This window comes from Narcine bancroftii, chromosome 4, assembly GCF_036971445.1.
Source record: "Narcine bancroftii isolate sNarBan1 chromosome 4, sNarBan1.hap1, whole genome shotgun sequence".
NCBI lineage: Eukaryota > Metazoa > Chordata > Chondrichthyes > Torpediniformes > Narcinidae > Narcine > Narcine bancroftii.
This window is the reverse complement of record NC_091472.1, coordinates 20562121-20581277: the sequence shown is the minus strand read 5'-3', so window position 1 is coordinate 20581277 and position 19157 is coordinate 20562121. Positions and strand designations below refer to the sequence as shown.

The 19157-nt window shown below is 37.9% G+C and overlaps 1 protein-coding gene across 16 annotated transcripts in view; it reads right to left on the bottom strand.

Annotated features, from left to right (window-relative positions):
* cep170aa (centrosomal protein 170Aa) overlaps positions 1-19157 on the bottom strand; it is a 131952-nt gene that overhangs the window by 96990 nt on the left and 15805 nt on the right. For 7 of the 16 annotated variants that reach the window (XM_069930906.1, XM_069930910.1, XM_069930908.1 and 4 more), the window contains exons 1-2: positions 1433-2164; positions 67-210 (exon numbers count right to left, since the gene is read on the bottom strand). The exons of 1 other annotated variant lie outside the window; for it this stretch is intronic. In XM_069930906.1, coding sequence (XP_069787007.1) covers positions 67-210; positions 1433-1510 — 222 coding nt within the window. In that variant the 5' untranslated portion in view covers positions 1511-2164. Of the gene's footprint in view, positions 1-66; positions 211-1432; positions 2167-19157 lie in introns of those variants that run through there. 8 more of the 16 variants (XM_069930918.1, XM_069930916.1, XM_069930919.1 and 5 more) reach the window with 3 other exon arrangements.

The following is a 19157-nucleotide window of genomic DNA, read 5'->3' as shown; positions in this document are numbered from 1 at the left end:
TACTGAGTTCAGTCTAAGTTCAACTACACATACAAAAAGTATTGCATCATCCCTTAAATCAGTTACCTGCAACATCAATTCACAGTCATCCCGGCCTACAAAGATCATTTCACGTGGTAGGCGGTGACGAGTGCCTCCGCTGCTCACCAAAAACCAGGATGTCAAGCTCATTTCTGCTGCCACTAAATCCTTATTCAAGGTTACGTCATCCTGTGGAGTGAAGAAAGCAGAGATTTGAACGTTCACTTATTCTTCACAGCACAGTGAGAAGCATACAATGCTCCCTGCCATAAGTATCAGTACGTTCTCTGCACCAATTAAAGCCAGATGCCAGAAGCTGTCACAGGAAATGAGAGCGCCTGCTGGATTTTAGGATGGCTGAAAATTTCTACTGCAGCTACCAGCTGTTGTGTACAGCTGCATGATACTTGCTGCCTCAGAAAATTAACAGTCAACTAAGAAAGCCAAAGCAATCAAATACATTGGGAAATGCAATGCTCCCATTCCCCATGGAGTCATCTTGTGCACATTTCAAAATTTGTATGACAAGCCGTAAATCAAAACAGAAAGTAGCGTTTAAACCGCTTTTAGTGGCATTAGTTTGAAAATTTGCAATGGTTATTCATGAAAGATGCTGAATAGCTATCCCATGACCACTTTATTACACAAGGGTCTGCCACCAAGAACACTGTGATAGTCGGAATATTTTCCCAGGTTCAATATTTATTAACAAGATAATTTTGCATTAATTTTTAATTGAACAGAAATATATCGTATACTCATTTCAAGTGTGCATAACCATATCTCAAGTAGTCATTTTGTTTTGTTGCAAAGAATAATTGAATGGATTTTCTTCACCAATAAAGCAGTTATTGGAAGACAGATTGTATCTGGATCAGCGATCACTGCAAACAGGTGAGAGAGGTCAACCTATCTAGAGGAACTCAGCATCAAGGAGAGCAGAAAAACCGTCAGAAATCTTGAGCACTTTTTCAAGAAAAATTTATTGCAATCTCACGATGAGAGAATTTTGTTCCAGTTCAATTGCTTGATGGATGATTTTGAATCACTTTAAAACAATTCCTGATCTGGAAGGTGCTGCAGCCTTTCCAAACTCAACTAGACTGAAATACTTTTCTCTGGGCTGCAGGCTGAGGAAACAACAACCCATTCATTCTGTTGAAAGCTGCATTTCAAATAAATTGATATTGAAAGCAAGAAGGCAGAACTTAATACAGTTGTCAAAGGTGAGGAGTGGCAAAAAAAATCTTCAAAGAATGACAAAACAACATCTCAGCATAAAAATAACTCAGCACAGCTGAGTAAAGGTAAAATCTCAAGATCCAATACCAATTAAACAATCTGCCGCATCACACTACAAGATGACCAACAGTCAAATGTCAAAGTATGGAATCAAAGGTCAAATACCAACCCATTTAACCATAGACTCCATCACTGGACTTGTGTAGCTGGCGTGCCCTGGAAAGCAGACTCTGAATATACTTTGCATTCAGCTCTCAACTTTACAAAGGTGGTCACATGATGGAGCAGTGGCTGGTCAGGTAGAACCAGCCCTTTCCAGAGAAAGTTGAAAAAAGCGACAGAAAAGCAAAGGTTTGAAATAAAACATAAAAAAAATTGTTAAATAAACAGTACAAGAAAAGCCTGAAGATGGCTCCGAAGAAAGAAAAGCCTACAAGGACAAGTAAGGAGGAAACAAAGAAATCACCCGACAACAAAGAAGAAGGCCTTGCCAGATTTTGCAAGCCAGGAACTCTCCCGAAGAGGACAGCCTGAGCTGTGAAGCCAGTAAGCGGGCAGCTCAGGGGGGAGGGTTGTCATGCACGGTGTACTTAAGCAATGGCTCACGGAGCCAGAAAGAGAAATGCCAGGGTGCATGTGCGGTAATGCATTTTAAAAAAGTCACCAATGAGTGTGGTTGTCGGCAGCAAGTTGCTGCTAATACATCAGGAATAACTACGGGAGAAATGATGGAAACGGGCTCCTTATTGAGCTAAATCATGGACCAAGAAAGAGAAGCTTTAGAAGAAGCTAAAGATCTACAGAAAAAAAAACACAAGGTGAAAGGCAAATCCAGATGGAGGATAAAAAACACTGATGAACAAATAAGAACTTTAATGGAAACAATGATGTCTGAGTTTAAAGCTATTAGAAAGTCTATACAAGAAACAGATGTAAAAATACAAAGAATGGAAAATATAATGACAGATATGAAAAAGCAATGTGAAGAAGTGGAAGACAGAGTGACAGGTTTGGAAATGTAAGTGACCTAATTTTTTTTTTAAATTGGAAGCTTGGGACAAAGAGATTATGAAGTCACATGACTTAGTGGCCAAAAAAAATTGACATTCTAGAGAATTTTAGTAGAGATAATAATATACAAATAGTGGGTCTGAAAGAAGGTGAAGATATAAAAGTATTTTTAAAACGACGGATCCTACAGATTTTGGGATCAGAAGAACTCTAAGAGAGAAATTGAAAGAGCCCTGAGAGCTTTGGAACCAAAACTGCAACCGCAGCAGAAACCGTGTTCCATATTGGTAAAATTACTGCAATATATGACCAGGGAGAAAACATTGGAGCTGGCTGTTAGAAGAGTAAAAGAAATCAAAAGACCATTGGAATACAATAAGAATAAAACATTCTGCTACCCAGACATAAGCTTCGATCTTTTAAAGAAGCGTAAGGAATTCAACTCAACAAAAACTTTACTATGGAGGAAAGGTTAAAAATTTGTACGATGTCATCCTGCAGGTTTGAAGAAATTTATCCCTGGCGAACAAAACAGACCGTTTCCAAACCCAGGAACAATTACCAAATAAGCAACAAGAAGAGTAAAGAAAATAACAAAAAGACAAAAATAATGTATATAAATAGGTTTGAAAGCTAATAGCTGGATTATATATATATATATATATAAAAAGATTTGTTTTATTTTTTAGAATATATTGTAATTTCTCTGGGGGAGGGCTGAGGATGGGAGAGGGATAGTCTGCTGCGAAATCAGCTGGCAATTGCAGTTTATACCCCAACCCACGAAGTAAAGGGCATTGTGGTTGTCTTGCAAGTTAGCAAAGACAACTCATTAAGGGGGGCATTTCCTTTTGTTTTTTTTAAACAACTCTAATCTTTTTATAGTTTATGTTATTTTCATGGTAATTGTGTCAGTGCGCATAGTAAAAAGAACATTCAAAAATGTAGCTTTAGAGGAAGAGAGATGAAGGGTTTGAGGAGATGGCAGAGGTAAAAATGGGTTAATAAAATGAATGATTGAAATATATGACAATCAATATTAATGGAATACACAACCAAATTAAGAGGAATAATTAGTGTCATTACTTAAAAAAGAAAAATAGACATAGCATTTGTACAAGAAACACACCTAACAGAGGCAGAACATTTTAAACTGAAGAGAGACTGGTAGGTCATGTTGCAGCATCATCGTACAATTCAAAAGCCAGGGGAGTAGCTTTCTTAATTAATAATAATGATTTACCAATTATTGACCTGGTGGGTAGATATGTAATGATGGTATGCCAGATTTATTCAGAATCTTGAAATTTGTTAAACATTTATGTGGCTAATGAAGATGACCAGAAATTTATGCAGGACAATTAAAAAAAAATCAAATACACAAGGACATATTTTACTAGGGGGAGATTTTAATTTTAGCTTTGACCCATCATAAATAAAACCAAGAAAAATACCACAAAAAAATAAAGCAGCCAAATTTACATTGTTCAATGCAAGGTATGAAAATAGATATATGGAGAAATCAACATCCAAAGGAGAAATTACTCATGTTATTCTAAAAGGCATAAAACTTATTCTTGGATCGATATTTTTATTGTCTGCCCAAGTCAAGGGAGAGTCCGATAGACTGAATATGAGGCAATATTTATCAGACCATTCACCCTTTCTATTATCAATTGCTCTGAAAGATATTCTGCTGAAAGTATACGAATGGAGGCTGAATCCCACACTGTTAAAAAGGCAAGACTTTTTCAGGAGTATATAAAACAACAAATCAAAATATACTTTGAGACGAATACAAATTCTGTACAGATAAATTTATATTAAGGGATACGATGAAAGCCTTTATTAGAGGGCAAATAATTAGTTATACGACCAAAATTTTAAAAAATACTGCTAAGAAATAAAACAGTTGGAAAAATATATAGTGATTATGGATAAAGATTTAATGAAAAGAGAGAATATGGAAAAAAGAGATTTGCTGGAGAAAAAATTAAAATATGACACATTATAAACATACCAAGTGTAACAGTTTTTTAATGAAAACAAAACAAAGATATTATGAATTAGGAGAGAAAACCTATAAAATTTTTGGCTTGGCAATTGAAAACCAAGCAAGCAACAAGGACTATTGTAGCAACAAGAAAGGGGAAGAGTCAGATGTCATATAAACCACAAGAGATAAATAAAAATTTTAAGAAATTTTATAAGCAACTTATATCAAACTGAAAACCTAGGGAAGAACACTGAAATAGATGAATTCTTGTCAAACATTGAATTACCTCAATTACAATCGGAAGAACAAGACACATTACTAAAACCCCTGACAACCACAGAAATATTTGATACACTAATGACACTACCAAATAATAAAGCACCAGGCGAACATGGATTTCCCACAGAGTTTTACAAGGTATTCAGTAATTAATTCTGCCCCTCTTAAAGGCAACGAAACAAGTGGAAGAAACCCAGAATCTGCCAAATTCTTGTAAAATGGCAATAATCTCAGAAATTCTAACAGGAAAAGACCCGATGTCACCGGCTTCATATTGGCCAATATCTTTACTAAATACTGACTACAAATTGCAGAACTATTAGCGAATAGATTAACGGATTGTGTACTAAAATTGGTGAAGCTAAACCAGGCGGGATTTGTTAAAAACAGAACAACGGCAGATAATGTGTGTAAATTTATTAATCTGATTCATATAGCACAAACAAGCAAAGATCCAACAGTGGCAGTAGCTCTTGATGTAGAGAAAGCCTTCAAGTACTACAGAAATTCAAATTACCCAAAAAATTCATTAAATGGATCAAGGCACTATATAATGGTCCTATGGCGAGAGTAGTAACAAATGGATAGGTTTCAGTTTACTTTAAATTGAGTAGGTCAACAAGACAGGGATGCCCACTATATCACCTTTCCTGCTTGCTTTAGTTATAGAACCATTGGCAGAACTGAGAAGAAAAGACTCCATGATAAAGGGAATAAAAATAAAAGAGGAAGAATTTAAAATTAGTTTATTTGCAGATGATATTATACTTAATATCATCTTAACATACTTAAGATACTCAAGCATGCTTAACATACCCTGAAAAATTAATGAAGAGGTTACATACAAAATTGAAAGAATACAGGGCGACATCAGGATACAAGGTTAATATTGATAAAAGTGAGGTGATGCCAATGAATACAGATGACTATACAAAATGTAAAAAGGAATCTCCTTTTAAATGGCAATCACAGGCCATACATTACTTAGGTATCAGAATAGACAATAATTTAAATCATTTGTAGAAGTTAAATTATCAACCATTAATGAAAAAAAACCAAGAGGATTTAGAGAAATGGAAAGAACTACAAGTAACTTGAATAGGGAGAGTGAACAGCATTAAAACAATGTATTTCCAAGACTACAGTACTTATTCCAAACGTTACCAATCAAAAAACTGAATAAATTAATAAGAAAATTCCTATGGAAAGGCAAAAAAACAAGAGTAGCTTTGGAAAAACTAACATGGACATATAAACAAGTGGGGCTGCAGTTACCAAATTTCAAAAACGATTATAGGTCAGCCCAATTAAGATTTTTGTTAAACTTCTACCAGGAAGGAGCAAAAATTAAATTAGAGGAAAATTTTCCTGAACACTTACTCTATAAATGGAATGAGAAACTGGTGCAACATAACAATCTACCAATACTACATCATATATTAAAAATATGGAGAATGCATCTAAAACGAAAGATGATAAATAATCAAATACCAAAAATGTTCCTGATGCAAAACCCATTAATTCCTTTTACAATGGATAATTTATTCTTCAAGGAATGGTCAAGAAAAAGAATTAAAAGAATAAAAGATTGCTTTCTGGGAAATAACTTCTTGACATTCAAACAGTTAAAAGATAAATATGGACTATCACATGGTACAATATATTAATATTATCAACTGAAAACATATTTAAAAGAGAAGCTGGGAGCTAGTCTAAGGTTGCCTGACAGTAGTTTCTTTGAATATTTAATCATGGACAATAATGATAGAAAAAACATTTATTACAAACATGTATATTAAATTGCAAAACAAGATAAAAGATGAAGTAATATATAAACCCAAATAATGTTGTGAAAGACTTAAATATATAGATAAAGAATGAAACATGAATGGAACTATGTGCAGGTACCAGGACTAATACAATAAACACTTCGCTCCATAGATATATGCTACACCTCAAATATTAAAAGAATGGAATCCAACACTATCAGACAAATGTTTCCGCTGTAAACAAGAAATTGGTACATGCAACTTGGACATGTACAAAAGTGAAAAACTTTTGGGAGGATTTAAACTCAATATTAAATAGAATCACAAAAAATAAGATAGCAAAAGGCCCAAAAATCTTCCTGTTAAACAACATAAAGGACAAAGAAATGGGACGAAAATTAGACAGAGTTAAAAAACGATCCATTTTGATTGCAATAGCAGCAGCAAAAAAAATGCATGATAACTTATAAAATGGAAACACCTTTAAAAATACAACAATGGTACATAGAAATGAATAAGTGTATTCCATTAGAAAAAATTACCTACAACCCAAGAGACAAATACACTTTATTTGAACAAATTTGGGAACCAAACAAAGTTTATAAGGACCACCAATTGCAAACCTCTCTGTCTCTTGACGTGACAAGTTATATTTAAGTAAATAGTTAAGCGTAGTAGATTCAGACAACACTATTTCTCCTTTTCTATTTTCTTCCTTTCCTTTTGTTCTGTTTGTTTTTTCTTGCTTTAAGGGGGTGGGGAGGGGAAAAAAGAAAATGTCACTGTGTATATATTAATACTGAATATGTATATATATTGTTACTGATTTGGTTAAGAGTGAGGTGTAAAATAAAAATAATATTAAAAAAAGGTTGCCAGGGTTACAGGGTCTAAACTCTAGGGAAAGGTTAAATGTTAGGTCTTTATTCTTTGGAGCAGAGATGGTTTGAGAGCATAGAAGATTGAGGTATTTAAAATTATTAGGGTATAGATAGAGTTGATGTGGAGAGGCTTTTTCCTTTAAGAAAGGGGGAGATACAAATAAGAGAACAGGAGTTGAGGGCAAAAGTTTAGAGGAAACATGAGTGTGGGGGGGGGGGGAAACGGACGGACTGAGAGTGGTGGGTGTGTGGAATGAGCTTCCGGACAAAATGGTGAAGACTTGATATTAACATTTAAGGGGAAGTTGGATATGTATATGGACGGGAAAGGAATGAAGAGTTATGGGTTGAGTAAAGGTCAGTGGGGTTAGATGGGAGAAAGTGTTCGGCATGGACTAAAGGGCCAAGTTGGCCTGCTTCTGAGCTGTAATTGAAGCTGTAATTAATATCTTGTGGCAACCTGACTTACTGTACCATGTCTAAACTCTAGTAACTAATTGTGTAGTACATGTAAACTGAGATTTTTTTTTGTGTTTCGTTGGCTAGTTTCTCTAAACAATGACAATAAAGTCATCATAGTAATCAATGTCATCTTCAGGCATCTTGTCCAAGTTTACACAGTTTACCTAATACTGCCTTTGCTTATTGAGTGATGAGAAATAACTTCTGTTTTTAAAGGCATGTTTTCTAGACCAGCCAAATTTCAGAAATTGTGTCTAGAACAAGTCAGAAAGTAGGTGAAATAGAGAAAGAGAATGCAAGCAGTAGAATTGAAGAGCCTCCAAGCAGCAAAGATGTTCATGCGCAGCTGGTTGTAGCGCAAGCTTCTGAACCAAGTGCAGTCTGCTCTGAATCCTCCTCACTCACCAAAAGTCAATCCCAAATGGAACCAAAGGAAGTGGACCAGAAGAAAGAGCTGCTGGAAGGTCCAGCAACCATCTACCATGAGGCCCCAGCCCCAGGGCGGCGAGGGGCCCCAGCCCCAGGGCGGCGAGGGGCCCCAGCCCCAGGGCGGCGAGGGGCCCCAGCCCCAGGGCGGCGAGGGGCCCCAGCCCCAGGGCGGCGAGGGGCCCCAGCCCCAGGGCGGCGAGGGGCCCCAGCCCCAGGGTGGCGAGGGGCCCCAAGACCTGGTCCAACTGGAGGCCCGCGTAGGATGCCAGGCACAGGGTGGTAAACCATTAGATAAACATTTATGGCACACATGTCAAACTCTGGCCCGCGATATAATTATATTTGGCCCGCAAGATCATTTCAAAAATGTATTAGAGGTGGCCCGCCCTGCAGCGAGAGCCGATGCTGTTTTTTGGTAATGTCACCCCCTTCATTGCACATCCTTCCCCATTGTAACACGAGAAATTGTAACACAAGAAGTCTGTCGATGCCATCAGCCGGCAAGCCAGTTGGAAGGCTCCCCGCACAACCAGTCACTTCTCCCACCTGTCGAGCGGTGCGGCAGATGGGCGAGCACCTGTGATTTCCTGTCGGCGCGACGGGCATGGTAGGCTGCGCACGGCCCCCGGGCAGCGCGAACCCCGCGCGACTGGCACCGGACGGCCCTTCCACAGCGCGAGCGCACTTCTCCCGGTCGCCACGGCCTTCAGCGCTTGCACCCGCGCAGACCCCAGGGACGGCTGGTTCGGCCCTGCACGTGAAGAGAGAGATGGTGGCTGTCCGCAAAGGCTGATCGGCAGCGCGCTGGGCCTGAGTGGGTGGGTTAGCAGGGGTGGGCAGAGGGTGTAGGTGAGGAGTAATGGGCAGGGGAAGTTATGGTGGTGCGAGGGGCAGTTAGAGGGAGGGATGAGTAGAAGGAGGGGTGGATAGGGAAGAGGTAAAAGGGGAGCGGCAGGGCGAGTAGGGGAGGGGTGATTAGAGGGTGAGAGACGGGTAGAGGGAGGAACAGATTGAGGGGAGAGGCAGTAGAGGGGCGTGTATAGGATGGGGTGGGTAGAGGCAGAGTGAGTGGAGTGAGGGGTGAGTAGAGGTGGGTTAAAGGACTGGTCAGGTAGAGGGATGGTGGGTCGAGGGTGAATAGAGGCCTAGAGCCTGAGGAGTGAGCAGGAAATGCTGAGTCCTGATGCAGGCCAAAATGGACACAGCCTGTGAATGCTGACTACATCTCCACAGGGACCAAATAGGTTTCCCTCAGGTCAAGCAAAGGGTGAACTTGAGCTACCTACTCCTGACCTGTAACATTATCCTCCTAAAGTTGTATCCTAAAGTTTAACATTACATATGTTGAAAGAAGAGAAAACATGCAGATGTTGTTGAAAATTTTCAATAAATATTTAGTTCAGCCCTCGACTTAGTCCAAGTTTTTAATTTTGGCCCTCCGTGAATATGAGTTTGACACCCCTGATTTATGGGATCAACTGAACGTCAATGAAGCCTGTTCAGAATTATCCAAAAGAGTTTGACAGAGCGTGATTAGGGATGTTTAAATTGAGGCAGAGGACATGTGCAGCCTCATGTCAAGTCACTTCCACTCCGAGGTCCAGCATCATCTCAGGAACCCAAATGTAACCAATATCATGTTCCAAAATCACTCTGAAACCAAAACTCTTCTAGCGTGACATGATGTCATAAGAGAGACAGAGCACAGAAGGCCATCAGCACTTTGTCTCCCAAATGTTCAAGAAGGAGTCAATGGCTTTGAAGTGCAATCGCAATCAGGTGTATCTGTCAAATGACGTGATCAACATTGCACGGAGGGATGCCGTAGAGAACTCAAACGCGACAGAGGAAATCTCAACCACAGCCGGGGATCAGGGTGATTCAATTTGTAGCTGTTGGAGATGAAACAATAAATAGCCTATGATGTCAATGAGCAGCAGGAAAATGACTTCAGCCAATTGCAAGCAGCACCTCTGCAATGAACTGATGCTTCTGTCTGCAAATTCTCCAATCCAGTTAGTCTCCTCAATCTTGGACAAGATGCAACTCAGCTTTCAATTGAAAAGAAAGTATTTTATAGCATACTAATTTACTGAATAGGTTGAGATAAAGCATTTACCTAACTTTTTAGGGAATGTATCCTTACAAAACTTATTAAACATATTTAACAGTTAAATAAAAAAAACCTCTCAACTTTACTCTCAGAGAACTGATGTAAAAATGCCAATCCCAATCATTTCAAAGGGTCAATGATCCACTGGGAACTTAATCTCTGGAAAAGTTTTAAGTTAAAAAAAAAATTATATTTAAATCTATTCAAATATTTATTTAAAAATCCTGTTAAAGAAATTAATATATTTCAAAGCATTCTACAGCTTCTGATTCCTCTGAACATGCCATAAGGTTTCCTCATTCTATAGAGCCCAATTCACTTTGCTGGACCCCAAGAGGGGTTGGAACCTCTGATGGTCAGATCCATCATTCTCATTGTCCCCATTTGTCAACCATTGCATGCAGTTATGAAACTATTATGCCAGAGCTCTCACAACCCAGATTCAATCCTGACCTCTGCAGTCTTATGCATGGACTTAGCACAAACCATGACTTCAACATTCCAAAGATGTGGAATTAAATTAAACTTATATCACAGTAACTGGCCCTTCTGATCCATTAACTGATTGGCGACTAAAAATTGCTGCTAGTATACAGGCAAGTTGTGGAATCTGGGGTAATTTGATGAGAAAAAAAATGGGGTTAGTGTACATGGGATTTTAATGATTGGTGCTGGTTGCATTTACTTTTACAATAAATACTTTAAGCACAAAACACTTTGAAGTTAACCTCCAGGCAATGACAAAACAAAGTGAGTTCATCATTTCCTTTCTACTAAAAGCGATCAGCTGCCTTCACCATCATGAAAATGAGGTCATCCTATATTTTTCAGTTCATTTTATAATTGTATAAATATACAAATGAATGCAATGCCTTTAGGATTTCAGTTCCTCTTTATGTTTAAATACAAAAGCCACATTATTCAATGATTTTAAAAGCAGTCAAAGCGATACAAAAGAACTGAATCAACAGAGTGCCACACCATTAAATAGGAAATCTTAATATCCTTGGATGTCATTTTTTCTTCCATTTATTGACATGCATTTTGGAGTCATTACTTAAACAAATATAGGATGTAAATATACAAAAACAGAAGCTTCAATATTCCATCTGTTCATCAATATAATACAATTTATTTGTTGCAAGAACTGTACAGCCATCCTGTACAAGCTGAAAGTTAACAGCAAGTTCTTTCAGCTCCAGTCATTTTACTGACAGAGCCAGGAAAAATCAGCAAAATTAGCATTTTTACCGCATAGTTTGAATCCAGTGCTGTAAGGGGTTTGTCCATTGTCTCCGTGTCTGCATGGGCTTCCTTCAGGCCCTCCAGTTTGCTCTCAGAATGTACAGAGGTTGTAGGCTAATTGGAATATTTGGACAGCACAGGCTCATTGGCTGGAAGGGCCTGTTATGTCTTAAACTTAAACTTCAAAAAATAACCGTGTTTGGATCAAAATTGTGCAGAAACGGAATGATGCAAAAGCTTGCAATTAGCCAACATGATTATACTTTTTTTTAAATCAATAAACATCATTACTCACAAGTGACTTTTTTTTTACAGCATATTTATCAACCTGACAAATTAAGCTCCTACAATTTTAAACATCTGCAATTCACTACATAAAGATGGGAAGTGTTTCATGTCATTGCAAGAATTCCACATGATTGAAAATGCCAAAACACATCGGCTATTTTAGTATCTTTTTTTTTAAAATTTTTTATTTTTCACACCATAAATCACAATAGCCATGATATACACTTTTTCTTTTTTTTTTAGTATCTTTAGCCAAACTGCTCCATTATAGTTACAACAGTAGCATCGACCTGACTGGGAAAATCACCTGGGGAATATCCAGTTCACCCAATGGAAGACAAATCCAGTCAGTACAAAAGCAATTGTCAGTGATACCATGGAAGGTAACACTGCCAGCATTATTAAGTAGCACTTGCTCACTAATATCTTATTCACTTGCGTCCATTCCAAGATGCAAAGACGAAAGAGTTCTTGACCTCAGAGCCTTGGTCCAAGCATGGCCAAAAAAATTTAGAAAGCAGGTTATGGAACGTGAGGGAAGGAAAGGTTAGATTGATTGTGGAATTGGTTTATATAGGTCAGTCCAATATTGTGGTCCAAAGAGCATGTACTATGTTTAAAAAAGGTACATTAACAAAAATGATAATGTTTTGAGGGATAGATCTTGTCTCATGTTTTCACCTGGTTTATATCCAGATGATTAGAGCTGAGTTCATCCCCATGAAATAGGCCAGAATTTTGCCTGAAAAAATGTGATTCTGTGAGAAGTTACGGCGGAAAAAAAAGTTTGATAGTGAATAAACAATGTTTAATTAAGCAGATAGAGTTTAGCGTGGATGGTAGGTGAGCTTGGGGATAGAGGTGTGGTTGGGGGTAGGGAAAGAATTAAAGGCCACAAATTTATGCAAACATTAGTCCGGAGCGTAATAACTTGCACAATGCCATTTTTGATTTATTTTTAACAATATATTTTACAAACCAACCAAATCCACAACTGCATTTTTTCACATCCAGTCCCCATGCAAGGATTCTATTCCTTTCTCTCAATTCCTTTGTCTCTGTCATATCTGCTCCCAAGAGGTCTTCCATCTAGATCATCTGAGATGTCCTCCTCCTTCAAAGGAAAATTGGATTTCCCTCTACCACCATCAACTCAACCCCTACCGCATCTCATCTACCCTGGATCCCAGCCCCTAGACACAACAAAAACAGGATTCCCCTTATTCTCACCAGGCTCTGGAATTTCCACCAAATACACCTTCTCCTCTCCATGTGCTGTAGGGACCATTCCCTAGGTGACTCCCTTGTCCACTCATCCCTTTCCATTCATTGCTCTCTTGGCACCTTCCCTTGTGACCGCAGGAAGTGCCACATGTTTGCCCAGACCTCCTCCCTCACCACCATTCAGGGCCCCCAAACAATCCTTCCAAGTGAAGCAACACTTAACTTATGAACCTGCAGGGGTCATCTACTGAATCCAGTGCTCTCACTGTGGCCTCCACATCAGAAAGACTGGACTCAGACAAGATGATCGGTTTGCTGAACATTCACTCTGTCCACTTCAATGACAGGGATCTCCCTTTGACAAACATGGGAATCAGAACTTCAAATAACATTATCTTCTGAAACATGGGGAAGAATTACTAGACAATTACTTTATGCATGTCATTATTTAATACAGTTTACAATAGTTCATAGAGCTTATATGTCTAAAGATAAACTAGCTTTCATCTTTCCTAATACAAGTTCTAATGATGTGGCTTCATTGACTCATGTTTTGGTCATGTCCCGCGTTAGAAAAATGTCACATTTTACTCTTTGGAATTTATATATACTTATACTATGTAGACTTGGATACTTCTCCTTATGCTATGTATATGATGAAATGTTAATAAAAAGATTCAAAAAGAAAGACAAGGATCTCCCAGTGGCAAACCACTTCAGATGGAAAATTCAATTCAATTCTGTCCCCACTCCTACGCCGATATGTCTGACAATGGCCGAACGCACTGCCAAACCAAGGCCAACCGTGAGTTGGAGGAGCAACACCTAATAATCTGCCTGGATTCTCTCCAACAAGACTGCATTAACATTGACCTCTCCAGTTTTTGCTCAACCACTCCTCATTCTCCCTCTGAATCCTTTCCTCCAACTCTCCACTCCCTTCCCTTTCCATTCAGAGCCATCCTCCCCTCCCCTGTTGCTGTTGTGCCCTCCCTCATCCACCCTTTACCTCTCGACTTTGGGCCTGTGCTCCTCCTCCCCACCATTTGTCCATGCTCCTGCCTACACGATGAAGGGCTTAGGCCAAAACATTGGTGCTGTATCTTTGCGATTTAAAGTATGCTTTCAACCTGCTGAGTTTCTCCAGCATTGTTTTTACTTCAATCACAGCATCTGCAGACTTTAGTGTTTTACTCAATACCATACCTGCCCTTCTCAAGAGAAAGTAGAGATTGGCAATGAACTCTGACCTGGACAATAAGGCTGACGGTATAAAAATAAAATGGATCTCACTGGTTCGTTGAGAATTTACTGCCATCTCCATTTGTCCTTAAGAAAGTCAATTATGGTGTTATACTGTTCCTTAAAGATGTTATTTATTTTAATGTTTAAAATATTTCTCAGCAGATTTTATAATTTTAAAAACAGTTAAACAATTTACTGTAATTTTAATTGCATCTATCAGAAGCTGAATTTTGTTTTTAAAAAAAGCAGCTTTAACTCAAGGTAAAGCTCTGCTTGAGATTCACTTCTTATTAAATGGGCACAAGGTAAAATAATAGACAGTTTACTGCATGAAAGATGCAATTATAATGACATTAGATAACCTTAACAGGGAATAGTAATTAACCAAATATAAAAATGGAAGCAAAATCATCTAGAAAGTGCTGACTGTTGAAAGCAAGGAAACAGTGAGGTACAGGAACACAATTTCATGACAAATGGACTAGATCAGATGAAAGGAATGAAAGTTATTTCACCAAAATGAGCAAGTTCAAATTTTTACAAATTAGAACTTGGTATTAATTTTACAGTGAAAATCAATTGAATTAAAAAAGATAAAAACCAGTAAATATTTAAAAGAACAACAGAGGACAAATGAAAAAAAAAACAAGCTACTGATTGTACAGGATACATACAAACTGAAGTAGATCCCCAACAAATAAATAACAAAAATATAAATAAATGAAGGTAAATTGATACTAAGAGTGGTTAAAAAAAAAACTTGGGAAATGAGCGCAAAACAATACTGAGAAATTCTTCCAATGGGGCTTTTTTCCTGATAGAAAAGTTGCCAGATTAAAATGCCCAAATTACCAGTAGTTACGTCAGATGTGCCAGTTAACATTTCAAATATCCACTGGAAAATATGAGAAATACACCTTGCATAATTAGGTAATCTAGGGATAAAAACTTCAATTTTAAGCAACTGAAGCTTTTCAATTGAAACTACAACAAATGCATGCCGCAGTTCAGCTTTAAACTTGTGTATCTTAGTGCAGCACTAGAAGTTTTAAAAAAAAGTCATAAAAAGAATAAAGTTTACCATGACTAGCTATTTTCTGGTTATTTTAGTTTAATTTAATTTTTAATTTAGAGATGCAACACAGTAACAGGCCCTTCCAGCCCACAAACCCACACTGGCCAAATACACAATTAACCTACCTCCGCTCTATGTCTTTGGAACATAGGAGGAAATAAGAGCACCAGAGAAAATCCTTGCAGACATGGGGAGAAAGTCCCTGGGGCAGATCGACTTCAATCATTTGGATGGCAGAGCAGGCTTATGGGGCTGAGTGGCTTGTTCCTACTTCCTTAATTTCTATGTCAAAAAGTCAAGATCAATGTGGTCCAAGTGACAATTACTTTGGGGTTGCTTAGGGGAGAAAATTAATGTTTGCTCATAACTCTTGAGCTGTCTGAAGGAATAAAGGAAAAACAACTAAAGCAAGTAGAGAACAATGCTAGAATAGCAAGATGCACAACAAAGGAGTGGCTGGAAATCTGAAATAAGATGCTTTAAATTCTCAGCAAATCAAGAAGCGGTTGAGAGGAAAAAATAGGTCAAAGATGGATGCATCTAAACTTGCCATTTCTGATGCGAACAAGAAGGTTTGCTCATTTGAAAATGTTGAATTCAATAAAAAAGACAGATGGAAGAATTTTGTCTATAAGGTGTTGTCCCGCAAGCTGATGCTGGTAAGTGTAAAAGGGCATACACAAAGGTCAGGGATGGAAAATTAAAGTGAATTAAACTGTTTAACGTATTCTAACAGTGCACAGTCCCTCAAGTGAAGTCTCACCAAAAACCCAATCTAATTAGAATAAGATTTCCATACTTTTGCATTAATGCTCAATGAACCATTTGGGTTCTCAATCAATTCTGTACATTTCTTGTCCAACTGCAACAAATTGTTCAACTCAGGGATGGAAACTGCATTTAGGTGCACAAAAAGAATGATGGCCTCGCTAGTTTCATTCATATCCTATGAACATAAATCATGCCATATTCAATTGATTTCAATGGGGATTCTCAGGTTACAGATAAACAAATGAGAAATCATGGTGTTGAGAAATTCAGATGACTAGTATTTTTCTGGATCGAACAAGACCTGGATAGGTTCTTTTGTTATAAATCTCCAAAAGTGATGAAGAGGTAAAGGGGTGGAGATGGATTGGCAGTGGGGGAAGGGAGGCATAAGATTTTTAAAAAATTATACCATGAACCAAATGAGGTAACAGAGGTCCATTAAAACAGCATTGCCAGTAATATTAATGGAAATAACGAACCTTGGTTGCCAGTAGACAGTAGCATTACAGTCTAATCAATACAGAAGCTACAACAAAAAGACTAAAGGGATTTTTAATGATTTCATAATAAATCAAAGGAATTCAAGTTTTGAGTGAAGGACCTATTTAATGAAAAAGCCTAGTTATCAAATTATAGTAGCTTTTAAAAGCAACATTCTTTGCAACTTTGTGTTAGTTGTTTTAGGTACATTTAAGAATGAGATAGCCAAAGAGCTATCATCTGTACAGTTGGGAAAACAGGATTTAGCATACAGCGAACAGTTCATGGAGGTGTGCAAAATTATCAAATATCTACAATGGGCAAGTTTTAAGCCCATTTCTAAAAAAAAACAAGAGCATAGATTTAGGTTAACAGGTACAGTACAAGTTTAATAGTCCACTATCCAACTATTTAGAAATCCAAACGGTCCAGGATCTGATTCATTGGGTCATATACATGACAGGCAGCATTTGTTGAGGGAGACAGTTATTGTTTCAGGTCAAGACTACAATCAAGTCCCAATACAGTCTTAAACAAAAACATTGACAATCTCTTTCTCCATATTTGCTGCCCAACCTGCTATAAGTTCCTCTGGCAGTTTTCTTTTTGTCCCCTTGAAATTTACCTTGTCCACAGGAGAATTTATGGTACAACTATATATTGTAAGAAAAAAACCCACAAGAACTGCAGATGCTGGAGGGAACAATAGGATGGGCAGTGACCATGAAGAGTCAGTCAATGTTTTGAATTGGGACCCTTTCTTGACCTTTTTTTTAAAAAAGGGTCCCAACTCAAATATTGACTGCCCATTTCTCTCCAGAGGTGATGACTGGCCCTCCAAGTCTCTCCAGTTTCTAATTTGCTAATTGTTTACTAATTAAAACTCTTGTGATATTAACATAAAATAACACCCAATAGTCCATAAATTCTACCAGTCTACATCAACCCTGTGTATGCTAGTTTATAGAACATAACAGCACAGAACCAGCCCTTCAGCCCACAATGTTGTGCTGACCTATATAAACCAACTCAACAATCTAAAATTTCCCTACCTCATATCCACAATCCTCTATTTTTCTTATATCAATGTACCCGTCAGTCTTTTAAATGTCCCTATTCCTCCAGCCTCCACCATCACCCCTCCCAATGTATTTCAAGCACCAACCACTTCCTGTGTAAAATACTCATCTCTGATGTCTCCTCCAAACTTTCCTCCCGTCACCATATGAATGTATGAACAGTAGCCTAGTTTCCCAAGGCTACTGTCACCCTGGGGCTGTATGTCCACCGTATCTATGTTTCTCATAATCTTGTCGAGGCCTATTAATTCACCTCTTATTCTTCTTCATTCCAAAGATAAAAACCCTAGCTCTGTAAAATTTGCCTCATAAGATACATTCTCCAATCCAAGCAACATCCTGTTAAATCTCCAGATATTCCAAATGTGATCCAACCAGAATATTATGAAGCTACAACATTAACTCACGGCTTCTGAACTCAATCCCCCAACTAATGAAGGTCAGCATATAACACGCCTTCTTAATTAGTCTATCAACCTGCGTGGCAACCTTGAAAGATTTATGAATCTGTTCCTCCATTCTGTTAAGAATTCTGCCATTAACCACCTTCAACTTTAATTTGTTTCACACTTAGCTGGATTGAACTCCATCTGCCACTTCTCTGCCCAGTTCTGCATCTTTTCTATATCTTCTTGTAACCTACAACAACCTTCTACACCAGTGGTTTTCAACCTTTTTCTTTCCACTCACAGACCACTTTAAGTAATCCCTATGCCTTAGGAACCCTGCGATTAGTAAGGAATTATTTAAGGTGGTATGTGAGTGGGAAAAATAGTTGAGAACCACTGCTCTGGACCCAATTGTTACTGAAATATTTTGCTTGAGAAAAATTGTCATTGGCCTATTTTCTTTGGAGTTATGAAACTGTGCAGATAATGAGTCAATTAGATATGATTAAAACAGTGGTTTTCAAACATTCTTTCCACTCAATTACCTCCTTAAGTAATCCCTTACTAATCACAGAACACCTATGGCATAGGTACTTAAAGTGGTATTGAGTGGAAAGAAAATGTTTGAAAACCACTGTTCTACACTATTACCACCAACCTTTCTGTTAATTGAATTTTATTCAAGGGATGTTAATAGATAGTGGCAACAGTTTGGAATTCACTGTCTAAAAGGGTGATGGAGACAGACATACACAACATTTAAAATAAGCAGCTGGATGAACACTTGAGGGGCTATAACCTGCAGAATCTAGACCAAGAACAGAGTAACAGAATTAACCTAAATTTCACTTTTGACCAAACTGATCATATTCTTAACTACAAATCTCTATGGCTGTTACAAAAATTTCATCAATAAATTTGTTCCCGACCAGAGTCATTCACCGAATACTGCAACGGTTGCACATTCCTCTCATTACTGTACTAAAATGGAAGTACAGTTCAAAAATTAAACATTAAAGTCCATGATTCATAAAGTTAAAATGATTTTAATGCTGCTTTGATTGATTGTTCCCTACCTCACAAACAATCCCACATGCTGTCTGACAAGATCACCCCTATCGCTTCTTGGAGACTGCAGATGCTGGAATCTATACCAAA